General features: G+C 40.8%; 1 protein-coding gene across 3 annotated transcripts in view; it reads left to right on the top strand.

Annotated features, from left to right (window-relative positions):
• fam91a1 (family with sequence similarity 91 member A1) overlaps positions 1–23,010 on the top strand; it is a 60,000-nt gene that overhangs the window by 17,624 nt on the left and 19,366 nt on the right. For 2 of the 3 annotated variants that reach the window (XM_080442210.1, XM_080442209.1), the window contains exons 8-15: positions 255–317; positions 432–538; positions 677–715; positions 1,957–2,069; positions 4,251–4,360; positions 9,846–9,958; positions 11,069–11,155; positions 13,302–13,431. In XM_080442210.1, coding sequence (XP_080298336.1) covers positions 255–317; positions 432–538; positions 677–715; positions 1,957–2,069; positions 4,251–4,360; positions 9,846–9,958; positions 11,069–11,155; positions 13,302–13,431 — 762 coding nt within the window. The remainder of the gene's footprint in view (positions 1–254; positions 318–431; positions 539–676; positions 716–1,956; positions 2,070–4,250; positions 4,361–9,845; positions 9,959–11,068; positions 11,156–13,301; positions 13,432–23,010) is intronic. The other variant, XM_080442211.1, reaches the window with a different exon arrangement.

Genomic DNA, 23,010 nt, shown 5'->3' with positions numbered 1-23,010 from the left:
TCCAGTCAGTGAGTTTTGTGTTGATTGTACTTTTGCTCTGATCTGATCAGTTTGTATTGTGCACTATGGCGTTCTGTAGCAATAATATTAACAAACATTTTCAGTCTATTGCTGGATGGGTTGGATGGGGAAACTCTATTTTTGTTAGGGAGTGGTGAAGGCCATGATGGATTGCACATCTGTCCTTTTAACAGTTTTTTTGGTTTATCATGGTCATGTTGTTGTTTGATCTAATGTGCTGTTTCATCTTCCAGGTTTATACAACCGTGGATACATCTACTTAGATGTGCCCATATCTGATGACAGCTGCATCTCAGGTGAGAGTGCTTGTGTACACTGGTACATTGCATGAGCTTGTACATTGGCCTTTTAGTTGAATAGTTGAAGTATAACAAAGGCCTTAAGTGTTTTATTTTGTAATCTGCCCACAGTGCCCCCACTGGAAGGATTCGTCATGAACCGGGTGCAGGGGGATTATTTTGAAACGCTCCTCTACAAGATCTTTGTGTCCATCGATGAGCAGACCAACGTATCGGAGGTAGACTTCAGAAGCGTTTATGTCAACAGCATGACGTGAATGTCTTTGAACATCACGTTTTTTTTTGTGTCTGACTACATTTGTCTTCATAGAACATTTTAGCAGCTGTTGACCATCTCTCCTCTTTCTGTCTCTCAGCTGGCCAACGTCCTGGAGATTGACTTGGGTTTGGTGAAGGTGTGTATCAACCCAGAACATTAATTTATACGTGGACCAACAACCTCCAGCTCCAGTACATACTAGCGTCATGCGGGAGTGTACTTGTACATGATAGCGGGGGGGTTTGTTCCTGAACATCAAGCCGCTTCACGCTACAGAAACAGGAGATAGGCTCCTCACCTATGGGTGACATGGCTCGGGAGCCGTTGGTTCCCAAGACTATACATACGGAAGATACATACTCGTGAAATGCTGTTTCATCTGGACTTTAAAGGGAAATTTAGCCTGTTCTGATGTCAGGAGATTATTTATAATGTGGAAAAAAAGACCCTATGTCTTGTTTGTATTTTCACCATGAAAAAAATTACGCCCGTCACATAATGCAAAACGATGTACTAAAGTTTCCCTTTAAGTCTGACCTAGTTTGTTCCCCAGCTCCTATTTAGACACATAGCCAGACCTGGCCTTTGACTGTGAAAATTTGTCTGAATTCTCTCATCCGCTGCTGAAAGGCAGCGCTGAGCGCTGACTCGTGGAGAGAGAGAGAGAACACCCAGACCACTTGAGACTGATTGAGATGTCTGAGAAGCTCCTCTCTGTGCAGAACTTTCCCCCCGCTGCTGTGAACCGAATCAAACTTTCTCCATTATAGTGGGCTGACCTTGGGTTGGGTTCCACCTCGTCGCTTTTTCGAAACTCCTTTATTTCTTTTTTTTTTTTACACAGAAGAGGCTTTTTTAAGCGTCGAACTTGAGCATGCATTTATTAGAGTACCAAAGGGCAGAAAGCAATCAAGTCTGCTACGCTTCTTCAGACCACCCCCACCTTCCCCACCAAAGATTGGATGAAAGGGGCGAGTTAATGCATGAATAAATTAGCGTAACTAAAAGATTAAGAACAAAGTAGCCGGTCAGACAAAAAAAATCTGTTATCAATCATGTTCTATAGCTGCTGTGGCGCTTTCAAGAAAGCATTAGTCTTATTTATCCGCTTTATTAATCCTGTTCTGCGGAACCACTCGAGTACATACAGTACAGTTGCTTCTTAAGCATTTTCTATCAAGGACCCCCAAATTGAAGTTTTAATTTAGCTGTTTGCAACTCAGAGAGTGTGCACATGGAACCAAATGGACCCTTACTGGGTCCATTTGGTTCCATATGCACACTCTCTGGGTTAAATCAACACTGAGGATTTGACTGTGCAGGGGCAAAAGCCAAAGTGGGGGTGGATGACTGTGTTTCCCTGCTCTGTCCAATCAGAATGCAGTGTCTATGTACTGTCGTCTGGGCTTTGCCGTGAAGAAGGGCCAGGCGTTCAGCTCTGACCAGCTCCATCCCACCTGGAAGAGCGCCCCCTCTGTCAACAGACTCAGGTATGTGATATGTCTAGCCATCCTCTAAAATCACTGCGTCCATATCCATCCATCCATCCATCCATCTCGAGCCAGACTGTTGACTCACACAATTTTCAAATGCTTCCGTAACCGTAATACAGTCTGTGCAAAGGAAGCACTGAAAATGATCTGGGAGTAAAGCGGATGCTCCGCCTCCCCCTTGTTTCCGTTTCATCTTTGCAGTCACGTCAGTTTGATCTACTGTAAATCAAATTAGTCAAAGCATATATAGCTTGCTGCTTAGCAGAAATGAAAATGCTAAAATATTTGTTTAAATATTTTTTGGGGAACGGAAATTGCGAACATATGACAGTTTCGGGGGGTGTAAGACTCTATATAGCATTCAGAGATTGTGTTATAGTTGTCCGGCTACACGATACTACCCACCCACTGAAAGCACCAAGTTGTAATTGCTAAATAGTGCCACCTACAAGGGCTGATATCTGCTGTAATTTATGCCTTTATTATGATTGAATCTACAAGCTTATTGATCATATATGTTTTATTATCCTTTAAGAAAGCATTTACTGGAGTTTTCATTTTTCATTTATTTCATGTTCACATTTTCCTAGCTGTTCCCATCATGCTGATCGGAAATTTCACGTCTTTAAAAGCTGCAATTCTTAACTATTCGAACCCGGGTCTCCGTTCATGAAAGACGGAAACCCCGCTTGACCTGGGGGAGATACCGTGCTTATGAGCTTCAGGCAGTACTAACTTGTCAACCTGTAGGTGTCCTACCCACTGCAGATGTAACTGCTAGTTATATTGTACATACTCTCATACTCTCACATACAGATGCACTAGTTATATTGTATTAACATACTCTACCATACAGATGTACTAGTTATATTGTATTAACATACTCTACCATACAAATGCACTAGTTATATTGTTAACATCTACCATACAAATTGGTTAAAATAACATTTTATTCATTAAAATAAGTTTTGGATTGCAGCTTTAAATGTTAAGTTTCACTGCACAGTTGTCAAATACAATGCGGCCCAAACCGGAGGAAGCCAGCGCAGTACATACCGGGGGCCCCCTGCACATACACAAACAAACACAACCTCCCGACCTCGCCTGGCCATTACTCAAGCATAAAACATGAGATAACATTTTCTTTCATTAAACTCGAGGGGGGGAAAGTCAAGTCATTACAGGAACCAAGTAACAGAATAAAGATAAGATACAAGTCGGGCAGCGGCGTCAGCACAAGTTTAACAAACAGGAAGAAAACTGCCTTGTACAATAAATACAGTGTGGAATTAATATATTCCATGTACTGTATACACATACACAAACAAGGAGTTAGGAGTTAAATGAACACTCAGGAGTTATACTGTGTAGATACATATACAATAGAAGGGAGAGAGATTCAGCTGCAGGAAATCGTCCCTGTCGGGTAGAAACCTTGTATGTCCAAAACAGTCTTTAAACCTTTTTTACTATTATTTAAAAAACCTTTTAAAATAGTGACAATATCCGATCTACAAGTTCACGCATTGCGGCACGTTGTGATCTTGTAGATCTGCTATTTTCAATACCTTTGTGCGACGCTATTGTACAGTGATGGTTAACAAGTACACATGACTTGACAAACTTTAAATGGAAAAGGTGAAATTTCAGAGCTGGGTACAGTATAAAAAGATATATTTGAGTGTGCAGTGCGTGCAATATTCTGCTTGCTTACGTATCACAATATGGCTGAGTGAGTGTACTGTACCATTTTATTTGGATATACTGTACTGTAGGTGAGGTGTGCATGTAAGAGTGTACGGTGCAAACAGTGTGGATTTGGCTATTAAACGTGTTCTATCTGGTTCTAACCATGGTTATTATAGTTTAGAAGTTTTCATTCCATTTAATTTGTATTTCACATTGAAGTGTTTTCAATTTCATTTTGCTTTAATTCATTTTAAAGTGGGTTTGCTAGTTTAGTTTTTATTTTCTGAAAAGGCTGGGTTTCAGTTAATTAATTTTAGTGTTAGTTTTAGTTTTTTGTTGTAATAGGGGGTAGTCAGGGGCAAGCTCAATATTGGATACTGACAAAGACTAAAACTAAGGCCATTTTCCCTATGATTTGTTGTAAATCTTTGTTAGTTTTGTAAACACAATACGGTTTCCTTCCTTCCTTCCTGGTTCTAATGGTTCTAGGGGCACCATGGACCCTCAGAAGATGCTGCTTTCATGGGAGCAGGGCAGCCCCGTCATGGAGGGAGGCTCCTCCGCCACGGACACTGACACTACAAGCCTGGAGGACCAAGGTCTCACACACACACACACACACACACACACACACACACACACACACACACACACACACACACACACACACACACACACACACACACACACACACACACACACACACACACACACACACACACACACACACACACACACACAGGCAATTTTATCTCTCTGACTTTAAGACAACAGTCCTAATGAATCCCAGAGAAAGTTCACTTCCCTGTATGAGAGCAGTTATAGATTTGAACATCATTTAAACAAGCATGACAATCTATCCATTCAGATTGGACTATCTGTTACATCTGTTAGCTCGCTAGCAGTGTTAATTTTGATAGATTTAGTTTTAGTCATAGTCTTTGGAATACATTTTAATTTACTTTTAGTCATCTGAAATGTTTTTGTCTAGTTTTAGTCGACTAAATATACAGTTGATTTAGTTGACTACAATGTATTTTGGCATGCCCTGATGCTCACAATGCGACACGTTGTGAGCTTGTAGATTGGCTATTTTCGGATTGCGAAACCCCCACACAACCAAGCATAAGATTACGTGTCTTAGTTCTACTGGATCTCTTCTCCACTAGACCCTCCGTAACCTTTTTGTCTAGGTTTTATTTATTTTCAATATAAATATATTTAGTCATAGTTTTAGTCATTATACAGTAGCTTAGTTATTATTTAGTTTTCATCAGTGAAAAAAGGTAGTCAACAGAAATAATTTCGTCATAGTTTTAGTCGACTAAATTAACACTGCTTGGTAGCTAACTTGGATTATTTATAGCATTAATCCTATTTATTTTCATTATTTTTTTTATTTGGGAGCGACAGGATGTATTAAGCAAGGGTTAATTGACGGGTAGCTGGTCATTATTGAAAATTAAAGTCCGACAGGGTGATTATGCACCGACGTGATAGCAGAGATGCATAATCACCCTGAAGGGCATTCATTTTCAATAATGACCATCTACCCGTCAATTATCCCGCTTATTACATGGCTACTTAATAAATACATTAATAAATTGACCCAAAAGTAACAACAAAACAAAGTATTTTCTTGCTTACGGCAATGAAAGTATTCCGTAAGTGTTGGGCTGGGTGGACACCTGTCGGCTCGGAAAACAATTGAAAGTATTCCATAAGGTAACCCGAAGACTTGCCCCAAAATAGGCTCGCCCCCATTCTATAATACTCCTGTATTTGCCTATAATCCAGCCGGATTTGCCCCGGGGCGACTGTGTTTTGGGGCGAGCATTTTGGTATTCTTGCCGTTGTTGCCGTTGTTGCGCTAAGGTTGCCTCGGTAAACAAGGAAGTGTAGCGAAAAACATTCTAATAGATTATTTTTAATCGACTAAATTGATTAGTCTGATTAACCACATAACCCTGTATTATACTTAATTAGTGTGGTTGCCCTAACAGGGCAACCAGACTATAGTAATCCTCACACTTTATTATTCACATTATAGATAAACAATATTTCAAAACACATCACAGCCCACAGTTTTCATTCCCCAATTTAGTGCCATATCTCAAAATGACCGTCTTGACCTGGAATCGTGCGCTTGTATTTTGCTAAGATTGGTTAAATAGTTTAATTGATATTGATTTATTAGTGCATTAAATTTCCCCATCCGCTTTAATGAAAAAGTGAAAAAACTCAAATTCAAGTATTTTTTTCTCAGAAACCGTAAGAGCTAGAGTTACCAGATTTGGAGGGGAGGTTCATAATTTAGTCCGAAATTATTGAAAAAAGAATTACACTAATCGGCCACATGGTGGCGCTATAACAGCCCCCTTTACGTTTTGGCCTATAACTCTTGAACCGTAGGTCGTAAAATCAAAATGTCTTTTTCCCTAGATTCCTTGGGTCATGATGCAACTCCCCATATAGGCCACGCCCATTTGCGTCAGGATAGATTTTCCGCCATTTTGAATTTTCTTCAAAACACACTTTTAGCTCCTCCTCCCATATATTTTGTCCAAATTTCACAAAAATCGGTACACATGATCTCTGGACCCATGCAATGGGTATTTATGCGACAGATTTTTGATAGTCCATACCGTTCGTCCGTAAATGGCTTCCAAAGTTAGCGGGAGGGGCCCGTTTTACAAAAAAGCCCACAAATCACGAACAAAACGTCCAGTCAATCCCAAATTTGAATCACATGTCAAGTGTGGATTACTCAACAAATCCCCAAAATAATTTCCACTTTGATCCATAGGGGGCGCCATAAATGCTCAGAATGTAACCGTTTGATGCAAAAACCTTATTTTGGGGGGATCAATCCTCTCAAAATGAAACGCAAGTGATCTAAGGCAGTGTTTATCAACCTTTTTTGTGCCAAGGCACACCTGGCATAGCCAAACGATCCCAGGGCACACCTAGATATACGGTATATATATATATATAATTATATATATATATACGGTATATATATATGTCACAGTACGTTTGGAGAACCAGTACGATTGAAGACAGAGCGCTCGTTTTTAGGCACGGGGCTTCGGGGCGATGCGGGGCTTTTCGAGACAGGGTTTATTAGCGAGGCTCGCGAGGAGGAGGAGCTCCTCCTCCTTCTCCTTCTCCTCCTCCGTGTGTGTGTGTGTGTGTGTGTGTGTGTGTGTGTGTGTGTGTGTGTGTGTGTGTGTGTGTGTGTGTCAGGGAGAAACTAAAACAAAAGCCAGCAGAACACAATAAAAGTATCTTAACAGTCCACCTGATTCGAATGCTATCTGCATTGAATGGGGAAATAGGCGAGTTTATTAGACCTTTGAATGGGCGAAATAGGCGACCTACTTACCTACCCACGTTTTATCAGACCATTCATTGGGTGTTATCAAGACATACTAACCTACCAACTGACATGACTTAATAGTTCAGTTTAGGTTTCGCTTTTGGTTTTGGACCCTGACGGAGGCGCGCAGTCACAGGCGAACTGGAACCCCGTGAAGGACCACAGAGGGAGCTAAGGCGACCGAGTTGCCGTCCTGAACGGTGTGACGTTCGCCTGTGCCTACTCAGCGCCGTTTGAGTTATGTACCGATAGGCACAGAATCGTAAATATTGTTGTGCGGACTGCTCCGCCTCCAAGTAGGTCAGTAGCTCCTGAATGAATGGTCTGATAAATCGCGGGTAGGTAGTAGCCTATTTCGCCCATTGAAAGGTCTAATAAACTCGCCTATTTCCCCATTCAATGCATTGATAGCACTCGAAGCCGGTCACACACGCGCGCACGTGTGTGTGTGGTCGCGGCAATATATGCTTGTGCACAAGCCTGGCTTGTGGCTCCCTCTAGTGTTGCTTCTACAGAATTGCTGGGTGGGTGGTAAAAACGAGCGAGCCTTCTTCAATCGTACTGGTTCTCCAATCATACTGTAACATATACACACACACTAGGGGTGTTTTTTCATTTCATGAAACGATACGATACGATATTGGGCACACAACTTCGATACGATTTCGATACGATACGATACACACTTTTTTATTATGAAAATATATGGGGGAGAAAAAAAGCAAATGCAAACAAATATTTCTGTTTTTGCATTATTCAGACATGCAAACTTGTAGCTTTTCAGCTTCCACTAGCCGTTTTGAATCCAAATAGGGCAATAGTGTGACACCTGACCCGAAAAAAACCAGCATGTTGTCACCCTTTTCACCTCTGGGCTGTTTCTATGCCTGATTATTATTATTGTAAAAAAAGAAGAAAAAAAAAAGAAAGAAAACCTTCTTCAAACGGCGCGGCACACCTCAGCAGTAGCCCCGGCCCAAAATTGGGACGTTTGCCAGGGTTGATAAACACTGATCTAAGGAGTTACGTGACAATGTAATTGGCACAGCCTCCGACGGTATTCCTCCCAGCGTATTCCTCGAGTCCCGGCGACAGCGACCCGCGACTAGCGTCGGTGCAACCACACTCTGCAATTGCCCTGAATTGCGACGCGTCTAGTTGTACAATGATGCCGTACAAAAGTAGTTAAAATATTTTCACTTAAAAAAAAAAAATCATTCATTAATTCTCAATGAAATAATCGTGATTTTGATTTGAAGTCATATGACCCAGTCCTATTAGAGGTTAATATGGCTGATAATGTACAACTGTCTGCTGGGAATGTTGATTTCTCAAAGCACCATTTTACTGTTTATTGTTTACTTTAAACAGCTCACATTCTTTAGGCTGAATACGCATGATCTGTCTACCATGTAGGCTAACATAAAGCACAGGGAGCATTAATACACACTACAAGAGGAGGCCTGAGGGCTCGCCCCAGGGCTTGTTGGGGATTCATTAGAATGCTAAGCACGTACACGCGCTGCCACAGATTTCACCCCAAAAAAACTAGAACAGGAGGTGAGAGGCTATTGTTAATACAGGAAGTAGAGCAACTAGCACTATGCCAGGGTTAAGACCTTCATTGCCTGTGTGTTCACTCCAGGAGCACTGTTTTGCAAATAATGTAATGGAAGCATAGACATGTTGTGTTTATTGTGTTTTTGTTGTATTTATTCAGAATCAGTCACATCACAGTTTACATGTGTAATGCAGTGGGTGCACGATCCATCGTTTTCTAGTATTCCGTTAGAAGAGAGAGGACAGAGTTAGAGCAGAGGCAAATGAATAGAAAGCAGGTTAAATAGAACAAATACAGATAGATAGATGGATAGATAGATACCTTTATTGATCCTGAGGGGGAATTTTAGGAGTTACAGAGTTACAGGTACAGAGTAAGTAAAGTACTGTCGTATACAGCAATACAAGGCAAGAAAAACAAGAAGCACCGTCAATACTGAACAACAGTATATAATAGTATATACCTACAGTATACAACTGTCCTGCACTTTGCAGAAAAAACAACAACACAAGGTTACAGTGTTTCACCGTATCCCGCCCCCCAAAAAATAAAGTGTCCATTACAATCAGTGCAATGACAGTCGAATAAAGTGTATACATATACAGATAGCGTGTGTGAAGCAGGTTTACACATGATATTTTGAACATTAGCATCATACGGTATGCAGGTGTGTACTGTACATGCTGTTTAGATTTTATTGTGTTTAGATTTAGGTAGGTAGGTACTGTATTCATCCCTAAGGGGAAATTAAGGTGTTACAGCAGCCCTCGTTAACAGACAAGAAAAATAAACGTCAATAAAAAACGTTAGAATAAAACCATCTAAAATAGGCATCTAAGAATAGTCAACCAACAATATTGAAAGACCAAACACTACTAAAGAGTCCAGTGGCTTGATTTAAACATTCCCCATCCTAATCAGCCTGATCAAGCCAACCAGAGGAGTTTTATGTACAGACTTATTGCAGCAGGCAGAAAAGATCTCCTATAGAGCTCCTTCTCGCATTATATTGTATCTTCTCTGTTTTTTAGATCTTCTCTGTTTTCTCTTTCTTTTCTTCTAAGTGCATGGTGAAACCAAAGTCAAGTTTCCACATGGGTAGACAAGAAGGTTTATGTTGTATTCTTTGGGTTGTTGTCCTCAGCAGACACAGCCAGCGTGAGCAGCTTCAGCATCCCATCTGTACCCACCAAACGGATCGCCTTCCTCTTCGATTCAACCCTCACTGCCTTCCTCATGATGGGAAACCTGTCTCCGGTGAGTGACCGAACATCGACACATGCACGCATGCAGTCACACATGCACACACATGGGCATATATGGGCATATCTGTCGAATCGGTGGTTCTGGACAACCAGATCTCCATATATGCCTGCCTATATATGGCCATATCGGTCGGATTGACGGTTCTGAACAAGCGCCTATCCGACCGACCTACAAAAGCTGGGCACGGCAGTCCCCTGGGTTGTTAGCGACGTGTGCGCCGAGTTTGAAGTCGGTCGGTCAGATGGTTCTCGAGATACGTGATAACTACTGACGCACACACACGGCACAGACGGACAGAGACTTCGCACATTCATAGTAGGATATTGTGGGGAGCATTTGGTTCCTAAAAGTAAATTTTTAGTACCCCCCCACACACTCACACAGTAGGAGAAGTGAGGACAGAGGGATCGATCAGGTTCGACTTGAGAGCACTCCTCACTTACTGAAGTGTCATTTTGAAGCGACATCAATTACTTACTTACACATCAAGATCACTAGTAATGGATCGTATAATTTGTTATTGCTGTAGATCTTATTGATTTCATGTTGTATTAAATACTGTATTTTCTCTCTAAAGTTATAGCTGCTCTAATTAATGAGTTTTATTCATTTATAGGTCCACCCATGCACAACAACAAACTGCAGGACTGTGTACTGTAAATAAAGATGAATCAAACCATTATTGAAGGTGTATTTCACGTGCTCAAATGTTTATAATGAGGGTGCAATTTGTGAAAAAGAACAGGAATACAGGGGGGGACAGGGTTATTCAGAAAAATAAAGTCATTATCTGTAGTAGTTTGTACGACTGAAACTTGCAGCAACTACAAATAACAACTGCTGAATGAATTAAATAATAAATTAATGAAAAGTATTAATTCATTTATAGTACGTTTTAGTAACTCTTCCAGATGGCTCGAGGCAGAAAAAAATCTGAATTTGGCTATATAATAGACGTTTGTGTGCATCTGCGCATGCATGTATGTCGGTCATGAGACATGACACAGTATCAGAATCACTTCAGTCGCCAAGTTCAATAACAAAACGGCCAAGCGTTGTTGTTTGGAGTTACTGACTTTGTTGTGTCTCTTTGCCTTTCAGAACCTGAAGAGCCACGCAGTCACCATGTTTGAGGTGGGCAAGCTGTCAGACGAGACGCTGGACAGCTTCCTGGCCGAGCTGGAGAAGGTGAGACCCTGAGCAGCAAACCCCACATTAATCTAATGGCTCCCTTTTTAATGACAATGACTGTCTGGCACAGGGCTGGACAATGTCATAGCATAGATACTGTTTGAATGACTATACTGTTAATATCGTCGCTGTCGGGGGGAAACCTTGTATGTTCAAATTAAGTTTTACTTTTCAGGAAATAGAAAAATAAAGAAGAAGTTGTGTTCCAGTGGATCCATTGTAGTTATCATTTAGTCACTATAGCTTTTGTTAATACTTTCCATTGGTTAAATATTTATAAAACACATACAGACTTAACTACTTACTAGCTTCCATCCCTATTTTGGGCTTGTCATTATAGATGGAAATGATCAGAAATAGCTAAAATAGCAGACATGTGGAAAAAAATAGTATTGAGCTATCATGTTAATATTATTTTACTCTCATGTTATCCATGTCTGATTTAACCACATTATACATACATACATTATAAAAACATTGCAGGTACATTATTTTATTGAGTCGTGTCTTTAAGGATACGCGTCCATCGAAATCGCCCGGAGAAAATGCGACAATACCGTAGACATATTTAATAATTGATGTCTGGTCCATTAATATTGTCATTATCACCTAGCTGCAGACTAATGCTTACAGGCATTATGAAATATCATGCCATGCCAGCTAAAGGTGGCAAAGCAATGTGTTTATTAGGATTATCTCCGTGCCGGAAGAAAATATGTGGCCATACACGATAAATACTCAAGCAGGCACCTGGGTATGTTCACACAAGCAGTTTTAATGTTAAATGTGATTTGAAAATATTGAAGTAAGAAATTCAATATTGCAACCCCGTTCTTATGGCCATTGTAGTGGAAAGGTGTCTTCATCGATTAAACCATTTTCAACCTGGTGTCCCTATTTTCGGCATGTCATAGGCGGACATTTGTCTGACATTTTTAAAGTAGTAGTAAGAAATATCAGATCTACAAGCTCACAATGCGTCACATATGCCATTTGCCAATGGAGGGAGAAGGCTTTCGTCCGTGTGGCTCCTACACAGTCAGTGGTACTATCAGATATGACAAACACTTCTGGATATATATATATACCTGTATTTGGATATCTTTATTTGTCTTATTTAACCTGTTTTCTATATCTTCCCTTCGCTCTCACTCTACCTCTATCCTCTCTCTTCTCATGCAATACTACAAAACGATGGAGTTGCACATGGAATACTACTAAACGATGTGATGTGACAAATAAAACTGATTCTGATTCTGATCGCTATTCGTCATACGAAGGAAGTGTATTGGGGTTTAAGTGGTTACGGTATACCTTTTATTAATCCCGCAGAGGAAATTTCAGCTTCACCCAGCTGATGGCTGCTCAGATGGTCATGATGAGCTCCAACAGCCCTAACAGCTGTTATGGGTTAAGTATCTTGCTCAGGGACACTTCGTGCGACACATACAGTATATTGGGCGGGCCGAAGGGGCCAACTGGTGACCTTCTGATTACCAGATGGCCTCCCATAGCACTAGGCTACGGCCGAAAACTAAAAAAGACATTTTAGCAGTAAATAATGATGAAAACACATTAACTGCAAGTATCGATTATGTTCTTAGCGATTGTTCTATCGATTACTTTTTCGATGAATCGAATGACCGAGAAGTACGTTTTTTTTTGTCAACTCAATTAGCAGATATACAAACTCACAGTGTGTCACTTCGTGCAGCTTGTACATCTGCTATTTTTGAACATTTTGGAAAAATCTTAATGGGTTAAACTTCGTCACACAACGGCATGCGAAATAGTGAAAATAGCAAATCTACAAGCTCGCAGCTCTTGATGTGTATTTAAGCTGAGGGATCGAGGGCCATTTGATGCCAATGTGCAAGTCTCTTCTTCTTTTGCTGCAGCAAAATACAAGTCTTTTATGATTTGAAATCCGATCTGTCTCTTTGCCTTGTGTCTCTATTGATTGAGTTTCATCTTAAAAGAGCACAAGACATTTTGAGAATTCTGTTTCAAGTCAACTCTTGAGACTGAAGTGTTGTGTATCTACAACACTTCAGTCTCAAGAGTTTACTTGAAAATCATGTTCAGCCAAACTCCAACCTCCCCCTTGTTCTCAACCTCACTCCTGGTTCTCTGTGGTTCTCAGGTGGAGAGCACGGCAGAGGGCGAAGCCCAGCGGTACTTTGACCACGCTCTGACCCTGAAAAACACCATCCTCTTCCTGCGCTACAACAAGGAGCTCACCCAGGACCAAGGACCAGACGTCCCCAATATAGGTACAGCTCCATGCAACACATACCGTACCACACTACAATACCCACAGTGGCAGCGGTAGCTTAAAGCAGTGGTTCTCAAAGTGGGGTCCGGGGACCGCCAGGGGTCCTTGTGGTGGTTCCAGGGTGTCCCCAGCAAAAGTAGTTAATGTAGAAGAATCAGAAGAATCAGAATCAGTTTTATTGTCACATCACAGGTTTACAAGGTAAAAAAGTGGGTGAAATTCTTTTTTGTACATCGTTCCCATCGCAACGTTAGTTTCCATAGAAAGAAGAGGGGGGGGGGAGAAGAAGAGGGTGGGGGGCAGGTGGGAAGGAGATCAAAACAAGAGAGCAACAGAAGGCCAGACAAGTTATCTACATATTTACAAATTACCTGAGATAATAAATCACAATCACAATAATTTTAACCACTTTATCCATTTACAACTTGGCTATTCAAAAATAGCAGATATACAAGCTCACACAGTGCGTCACTTCGTGCCGCGCTGCGAGCTTGTAGACATGCGAGCTTTTTTTGAACATTTAGCATTTTTTTACACAAACCTTCTTCCTGGCGCAAAACATTTTCAGATGGGGGTCAGCGGGCAAATATATATCAATTTTGGGGGCCTTGACATGAGAAAGTTTGAGAACCTCTGGCCTAAAGGTTGGAGGAGTGTGCTTGTTACCGGAAGGTTTCGGGTTTGATTTCCCGGGACCTGCAGGAATAATCTGCGTGGGAAAGTGAATGGCCAACACTCAACCCTCCCCCCCAACACCGCTGAAGGGCCCTTGAGCAAGGCACTGAGCTGTTCAGTGACCAACAGCATAAGATTGTGGTTGTACTGGTCAGCTCCCACCCAGGTTTTCATGTGTGTATGCGTCTGCGTCTGTCTGTGTGCAGGGCGTTGCTGAAAATGAGCATCTGTGCTCAGCAACTTTCCCTGGGTAAATAAAGGACAAAGAAACACCCACAGTGTTGGACTCTACTCCAATACTAGAGTCGCAGTAAAGATACTGCTGGTCAAATATTACTCGACTACAAGTTAAAGTTGCTCAGTCAAATTTGTATTTGTGTTAAAGTACTGGAGTACTTGCTTTGATAATAATCAAAAGTAATAGAGTGAAACAAACCCTTAAGTAAAGTACAGATGTTCCAAAAATGTACAGTACTCAAGTAAATGCACTTACTGGACTTACTGTCCACCAATGTACACCCAGCGAACGTACCGAGATCAGTTAGGACAGTGATTTGTTCGAGGGGAGCCTGCATGGAGGAATTACCGTTAGCCTTGGCTAGCCAGTTAGCATTTTGTGAACCTCGATCAAATCATTTTCTGTAGTTGTGGACTGTCAGTGACACATCCTATACCCTGTTAAACGCTGTATACTGTAGAAACACTAAATAAGTGATCACACGGTTAACGCTGGCAAAAGAAAATCAACACCATACTATATCAAATCAGAAGGTACTTTATTTCAGGGATGTTTTTGAAAAATATTATAGGTTCCTGCTCTACCATTACGTATACCTGTCTAACCCATTTAGACCTGGAAAGCCTATTTGTTGTTATACCTTTCAATCCGGGAAAGCGTCTGTGTCATTTTAGATGTTGCTACGTACTTTATAGGCCTATAGCAACATTACTTTTTTCATTTTCTTTTTTTTTTAAATAAAAAATAATAATTTATCAGAAAACGTATCCACAAGTTTCCTAGGGCGTTGTGGGCATCACATCCTGTCGATTTGATCCCTGATTCCAATATCAAATCGACAGGAAGTGATGCCCACAACGCCCTAGGAAACTTGTGTATAGGTCAGGATTTAGAAGGCGTTTTTTAAATTGGCCTCATGGGTTTAAATTGGCTCCAGCCTCTGTCCACTCTCTCAACTCCCTGACTCAAGACCCAGGTTTTCGTGTGTTCTCTCACTCTATCCTTTGTCTTTTTCTTAAAAAAAATTATTCTTTTCATCTGACCCGGCATCATGTACCAGCCTATGTTGCATCTTTTGAGCCAGTCATAACAGGGAATAAGGGAACTGAGTGCAGGCTTGTGTATACATAGACCTAGCTCACGTCATCTTCACGCAGGTGGCCTCGATGAGTCATCAATGGACGATGTAGAACACAAAGACGCACACGCGCACACACATACACATACACACACACACAAGCAAAACCGTAACTGCCGTTTTGCGTAATGACCCCCTCCATTAAAAGGACAGCCATTCGTGCACGTGCCACAACATTGCCACACTGTTTTTCTATCACGATTTCTACATAGATGGGTCCACAGCATCCATTGATTACTAATTATACATCCCAGTTATGCCAAATGTATGATCAGTCGTAAAAGAAAGTACAAAGGTCAGATTATGCTTTGCATAACGCGTGTCAAACGAAGCGTCGCATTACGTGTCTCACAACCTTCTAAGTTTTGAGCATTCATACATTCTGTGACTCGCCGACAGCGTCACCACAAAATGCATACAAGGAAGTGTATGTAGTCTCGTGAATCTCCGAGGTAACGGAGCTTAGTTTGTCCAATACCATACCAATCAGAGTATGCAACATTTTATGATGGTGCCCGCTTTGACACCACGTTCGCCGTGCTTCATTCGACACTTGTCGACACAAAGCATAAATTGACATTTAGGAACACATCAGGGGTTTGATCTGTAAAAAGCGAGAGCATGACAGTCAGCTATGACATAACCAGGCTTTTAGAAAAAACTAAAGTTTCCGTTTCTAGAACTTTTCAAGTGAAAACTGAAGAACCAGGACCGTTGTTGAAAACGAGGAGTGCTAGGAGAAGCATATAGCTCTTAGTCTCACAAGGTTTGTCACTAAAAACTACTTTATGAGCCTAGACAGCCTCATCAGCAAGCACAGCGTCACTCTCCACTCTCTCTGAGGTGGTTGCCAAACCACCTCAATTCCTGAACTCATCCGGAAGAATCAACTGTTCAAGTTGCACTTTGGGCTCAACTTTTTGAGATGTGCACCACCTGTTAAACAGGATTTCTTTCTCTGGGAAATTCCACAAAATGTCTGCTCCTCACATTTACAGCAACCACTGTAAAACAACACATTCTCACTCCCATGTCGTAATATGATGGGCAAAATACTGTCGCGTCAGATGTTTGAAGCGACAGGCTCCCCTGTCGTATCGCTTTTCAACCTTCCCCTGGTTGTCCCTGCCAACTCAGCGGCGTTCGAGTTGCATTCCAATGTAGTCATGCCACGCGTCAGGAAAGCCTGTTCATGTCAAACGTCTTGACTCTTGGTCAGGGTGTGAGAATACATTGTCTATAACACTGTCTGGATGCCTCTAGGACCAGCTCATAGGCACTCAAGACAGCAGCCTTAACAACCTAATAGTCAGAGCTTTTTGTGAGTGTTCGTGCGGAATAGACATCCTGAGCTTTATCAGTTAACACTGCAACAATAATGTCCAGCAATCAGTAGGCCTTTCAAAGTGATTGCTACACGCTACACAAAATGGAAGTAATATTTGAACTCTTCCACTGCCAGCGATTTTCTTACCTTTTCAAGTAGTGACATAATATTTATCTCCAGTATGATCGATCCCTTGATCTTGCTAATCACGGGGGGTTTCACTGTGGTTCCGCAAAGAAAAGAAATGTCATTGCGACCCCCCCGTTCGCTTGTTATTGGCCGTTGAAAATGTCTTGCCAGAAATACATCGTAAAACACAGGAGGCGAGATACAGGTGATTTCCCAAATACCTTAACCAGGAAGTGAATGGAGCAGTAAATCTTGGGATCATGTGATCTCCTGGTTCTGGATCTGGGGATGAAATGGTCACTCATGTGTTAGCGAAGAGCGCCATCTAGTGGAAACACCCAAAACTCAAAAAAGTCGTCAAAAAAGTCTGTGGCAGTGTGGGCCTTTGGAAAAAAAAGTCGTAAAAGTCGTCCTTGACAGTGAATGGGTTAATTAACCACTTTCATCCTGGACATCCCTATTTTGGCCATGTATTTTGGACATAGGCAAACATTTTCAGAAACGTTCAAAAATCATCAAAGACTTTCAAAAAATTTTGGCCCATAGGTCAGGAGCCTATCTCCTGTTTCCATAGTGTGAGGCAGCTTGATGTACAACTAAACCCCCTGGACATGATGCTAGTCTGCCACATATTGTACAAGTACACCCCCTGGATATGACGCAAGTATGTCACACGATTTACGACCCCTGGATGTGACACACTTGATGCTGAGTGCCAAGCAGGGACGCATTAGTCCCATTTTCTTTTTATAGTCTTTGGTATGACTCAGCCAGGAATTGATCCATGGACCTCCCAATCTCAGGGTGAATACTCTAACCTCAAGTCCACTGAGCTCAACCGAATTTCATACATTTTCATACATTTCCAAAAATAGCAAATCTAGAAGCTGTCGCAACGCATTGTAAGCTTGTAGATCAGCTACTTTTGCTATTCGTCATACGATGAACTATATAGGGCTTAAGTGTTACAGTAAATGTCTGTTCCTGTACGTAGAGAACTAGCAGTATGACAATTTGCCAAGAACTAGACACTTGGCAAACTGCAAACTTCTGCATATCGAGCTTCCCCACCTCTTATCTTTCTGGCCGATTTCGAGCTTCCCCACCTCTTATCTTTCTCGCCGTTTTATCTTGAACCGGAGTTCAAGTTCTCATAAGCATATTGACTGTTCATATTGACCTGCAACTTTACCTGCTTCGTCTTGCTGCCAAGCAACTAAACACTCATTTAAAGGGGCATGAAACCCTTGGCTGATTTTGTAGTTTTGTCTATTAAGGTTAAAAACTACAACAGAATACAAACATTGTTAGGCTAGTAAGCAACACAGCTGCAGGTAATCACATTAATAATGGGTATGTTAGATTTAGGTGTGCCCAGAGCAATGAATGTGCCAATATATGCAAGCATAGACAGTGTTTACACATCTAAATTTAACACACCCATTATTAAATTAATTAGCTGCAACTATGTTGCTGACATCACTGTGTACAATAAGTCCGTCTGATGCAGCCTGCCATTTATTTACCCTGCTGTAGTTTTTTTTTAAGCTTGAACTGGAAAACAAACAACTACAAAATCAGCCTACAGTAGGGTTTCACCCCCCTTTACAGTAAGTGTGTGTTTTAAATGGCTAGATGACAGTACTGGTAGTACTCCCTTTTCAACAGGTACAGTGGTGGGTACTATACTAGTTCTTCTAAGTTCATCTTTCTTACGAGAGGTCAGAGCAATTTCAATGCGTCGTTGCTCTCAATTAAATTCAAGTTAATGGTCATTTTGTACCATACATCTGTGTCTCTGGGTAGAATGCATAGCATTTCTCAAGAATCTATTTTGTTCCAGAAACAAAAAAATAACACTTTAAAACAAGCACAGTCCCTAAGCCCATATATCACCTAAAATATATATCCCCATATTTGATATTTTTTTATGTTTTGTCACATCGTTGTGAGCTTGTAGATCTGCTATATTTCTATAGAAACAGAATAAGCAGCACTGCCAGCCTTACATGAGACTCAAGCACTAAACACTACTATGTTACCCCACTGAGAAGAAAGTATGTTATCCAAAATGTAGTCCCACTCCCTACATGTAATGTAATCCTCACTTCCTGACTCACTAATTGGTAGAGGTGTAACGATACAGTAACTGTATCGATGCATCAATTTTAATATAAGCGATCCAACTATATCGATATGTAAACAGCAACATATTGTGTCGTGTGACTTGTATCAATCTAAAATCGCATCGCCTTGCAAAGAATTGATTGTATCGAGATTTGAGACTAAGAACTTTTGCCTTGTATTTAGCACTGTTAAAACAAAAAGCATTTATTTCCAGCTCACAGCGTCTCACTGTGTGTCGCATCACGACATGCTGTGAGCTTGTACTGTAGTTCTGTTATTTTCGCTGTGTGACACTGTCATATGAAAAATATAAAGCAGACATAGCAGAGATTCACACTAGGTTGTCATTGTCAAAAGTTCTTGTCCGTCGGGCAAGTATAAGTATAGATCATGTTGTACTGTGCCTGTACTACTTGCTCAAAGGTCATGTTCACTTGCTTGAAAAAACGCTTTTGTCGCTTTTAAACAATAATGGGGAAATTTTGTATTACTTTCATCTACCGTTCAACATACAGTCATGTTTTTTGTTACCTTATTTATATTACTTGCATGAGTGAGGGAGGGTGCCTTATTCAGGCAATTTCAGTGTGAAAAACATTGACGTTTGACTTCAAGTTACAGGAATTAATAATAAAGCTACTGTAGCTACACAGATGTAAATAGGTAATTAATACTTTAACCAACTATTGAAAAATGTTGCATTTACTCCACCCTCACTTGATTTAATTCATACATAATAGTTCATACTTGAGCTCTAATTTGGAGTCAATTTTAACTTTTAATTGCAATCCAGAAATCCTTACGTGTTCCTTAATCAGTGTGAAACTGTAAGACACGAACAGCTGGTCTGCCTTCTGTTTTACAGTAAGAATAGTAATGAAATGTAACAAAAAGGTGTTTTGTTCTCACTAATGTCTCGCCAGCCGCCTGGCCCAGAATGCATTGCATTTGAATACCTGGAGCGCTGCACAAGGTGAGAAGAGGCAGGCAATGGTCTAAATAGCCCACTCTCTGAGTTATGGGTTACAGACCTGTAAGGGTCCATTTGTAAGGGTTTCAGTTTTCCAACCCTGAGGGTCCCTGAACGCTCCTTTGAGACAATTCCTGTAACTCCATTTGAATTTCTCTTAAAGGACAAGACCACTTTGGTAGAGGTTTGGGTTGTGTAGTTACCTTGCCATGATGTAACTCCAAAGGTGGGCAAGAAATAAAAAATAATTGCTCCATTGATTAGAAATTGATAATTCAAAATATGCTCCTCATTGACTTACATTGTATGGTAAAACAGCTCTCAAAGTCACTCTTTTAGCACTTAAACGGACGCAAACAAAGTTGATTCAGACAATATAGAGCATCACCAAACCCAGTACTGTTTTTTTTTTAAATAAAATTGTCGACTTCCTGTTGATTTTGCCATTTTTAATAAGTAGAAAACCTGGACTGGATCCGCGGATCCGGATCCAGATCTTCAAATAGTAAAATCAACAGGAAGTTGACATTTTTATTAAAAAAACAAACAGTACTGGGTTTGGTGATGTTCTATATTGCCTGAATCAGCTATGTTTGGGTTCATTTATGTTCTAAAAGAGTGACTTTGAGAGCTGTTTTACCATACAATGTAAGTCAATGAGGAGCATATTTTGAATTATCAATTTCTAATCGATGGAGCAATTATTTTTGATTTCTTGCCCACCTTTGGGGTTACATCATGGCAAGGAAACTACACAACCCAAACCTCTACCAAAGTGGTCTTACCCTTTAACAGAAGTCAGCGATGTCCATACATTTATAACGAAGACATTTTTGATTTACCCAAACATGTCAGTCGTGGTCAGCAGATCATGGTGTTCTAGTGTCTAATTTTGCCTGTAAAGGAACAGGCCCTTTGTAAAAGAATTGTCAGAAACGGTGTTCATACTGACAGGCCAACTAAAAGTCAAACTTATTTTTAGCGGTGCCAGCCGCTCTACATTTGACCGTGTCTGTGTGTCCGTCCGTATGTTTGCGGACGGCAAAGATGCAACACATGCGCCACTTCAAGACATGCACACACACACACACACACACACACACACACACACACACACACACACACACACACACACACACACACACACACACACACACACACAAGCCAGCACTGCACACGTGCACACACACACACACACACACACACACACACACACACACACACAGAACATGCGGTCCTGCGAGGCGCACCTTTGCAACACATGCGCCACTTAAAGACATGCACACACCCACACACACACACACACAGACTGGCCCGCACGTGTGTGTGGACACACACACACACACACACACACACACACACACCCAACCACACACACACACTAAAACGACCGATCTACAATGCGAGTAAAAATTATTAAAAGTAAATAAAGTGAGTACAAATATTTAAAAGTAAATACCTTGAGTAAAAATACTTCAGAGTACTTAAATTGAGTAAAAATACTTAAAAGTACTCAAAATGAGTAAAAATACTTAAAAGTTGAAAAAAAGAGTAAAAATACTTAAAAGTTGATAAAAACAGTAAAAATACCTAAAAGTTGATAAAAATAGTAAAACTACTTAAAAGTTGTAAAAATGAGTAAAAAATACTTTAAAGTTAACACATTCCATGCCAGAGGTTAATATCATACTGTACTCACCAGTGCCAGCGTTTTATTGTTGTTTTTTTGTTTTTTTCATGTCGCCACAGACCTCGCTAAATAAGTTAAAAGTGCGCGTTCATTTGGTTCTAAACACACAGATCTGTGTGAAACGGCCAGCGAAAACAGTTTCCAAATCCGAGCCGCCATCTTGAAGATACAGCGGATCAACGCTAAACAGTGATCAGCGAGGAGAAAAACAACAACCGAGAAAATCGAGTTTTAAACAGGATCCCAGACAGGAAGCGGATACGATCGAAAAAAACGGAACCCGAATAATTCTGTTTCCGGTCTTCAAACCGGAACCGGAAATGGATAAAAAAAATTCCGAATGTGCACCTGGGGAAATTTCAATGCGAATCGGCGGTTCGCGTACTGTAGATCTACGCGATTGGCACGCTGCGGCTTTAAATAGGTTCGCGTAGATCTACGCGATTGGCATTCAATGTGTTAATAAAGTGATTAAAAATACTTTCAAGTAAATACATTGAGTAACAATACTTAAGAGTACTTAAATTGAGTAAAAATACTCAGTAGTACTTCAAATGAGTAAAAAATACTACTACAAATACTCTTTTAGTACCGCCTCAATACCAGTCTGAATGCCAGCGCCCACACATCAAATAGATTTGTACCAACTGAATGACAGCACACACTCATCAAACAGAGTAGGCACCGCTTACTCACACTGGGTGTGATTTTTTAAATATTAAACTAGTTTATTATAAGCACTGCATGGGTCAGTAACTGTGTTTTCAATGTCACTTGACTTCAGCTGTGACTAATGCTTGCTTCATAAATCCCACAAGGTCAAAAATCTTGTAGTGTGTGCGTGTAGATTATAGAGGAGATAATCTTATTAGAAAATCCTGTGCTGTGTGATGCAACCACATTTCCAAATCATTTAAGATTGTAGAACTCTTTTAGTGTGACGTGGCATTGTTTTCCTTTATGGAGCTGGTAGCAGCGAGATTTACGGACCGTGTGAGTCATGGGTGCTGCAAATAGTTTTCCAGCCTGAAAGTAATATATATTAAATTCTTTTGGGTTTTTTTTGTTTTGTTTTGTACATCTGCCAATTAATAACCTCCCCTGAATGTGCTGTCCACATGATGACCCAGATGGATACGGGCAAAGCGGCGTTCTTGGCCCTCGGCAGACATGTGAGAAAGAATGCATGACTGTATCCTTTGTGTTGGTTAGGTAGACTGGGCCAGTTTGCCACATCATGCCCCTCTCTACCAACTGTTAACCCCTTCACTCAACCCTGAGAA

Source organism: Gymnoscopelus braueri (genome assembly GCF_963280865.1).
Source record: "Gymnoscopelus braueri genome assembly, chromosome: 11".
In the NCBI taxonomy this organism is placed as follows: domain Eukaryota; kingdom Metazoa; phylum Chordata; class Actinopteri; order Myctophiformes; family Myctophidae; genus Gymnoscopelus; species Gymnoscopelus braueri.
This window is presented reverse-complemented; position numbering and strand designations above follow the sequence as displayed.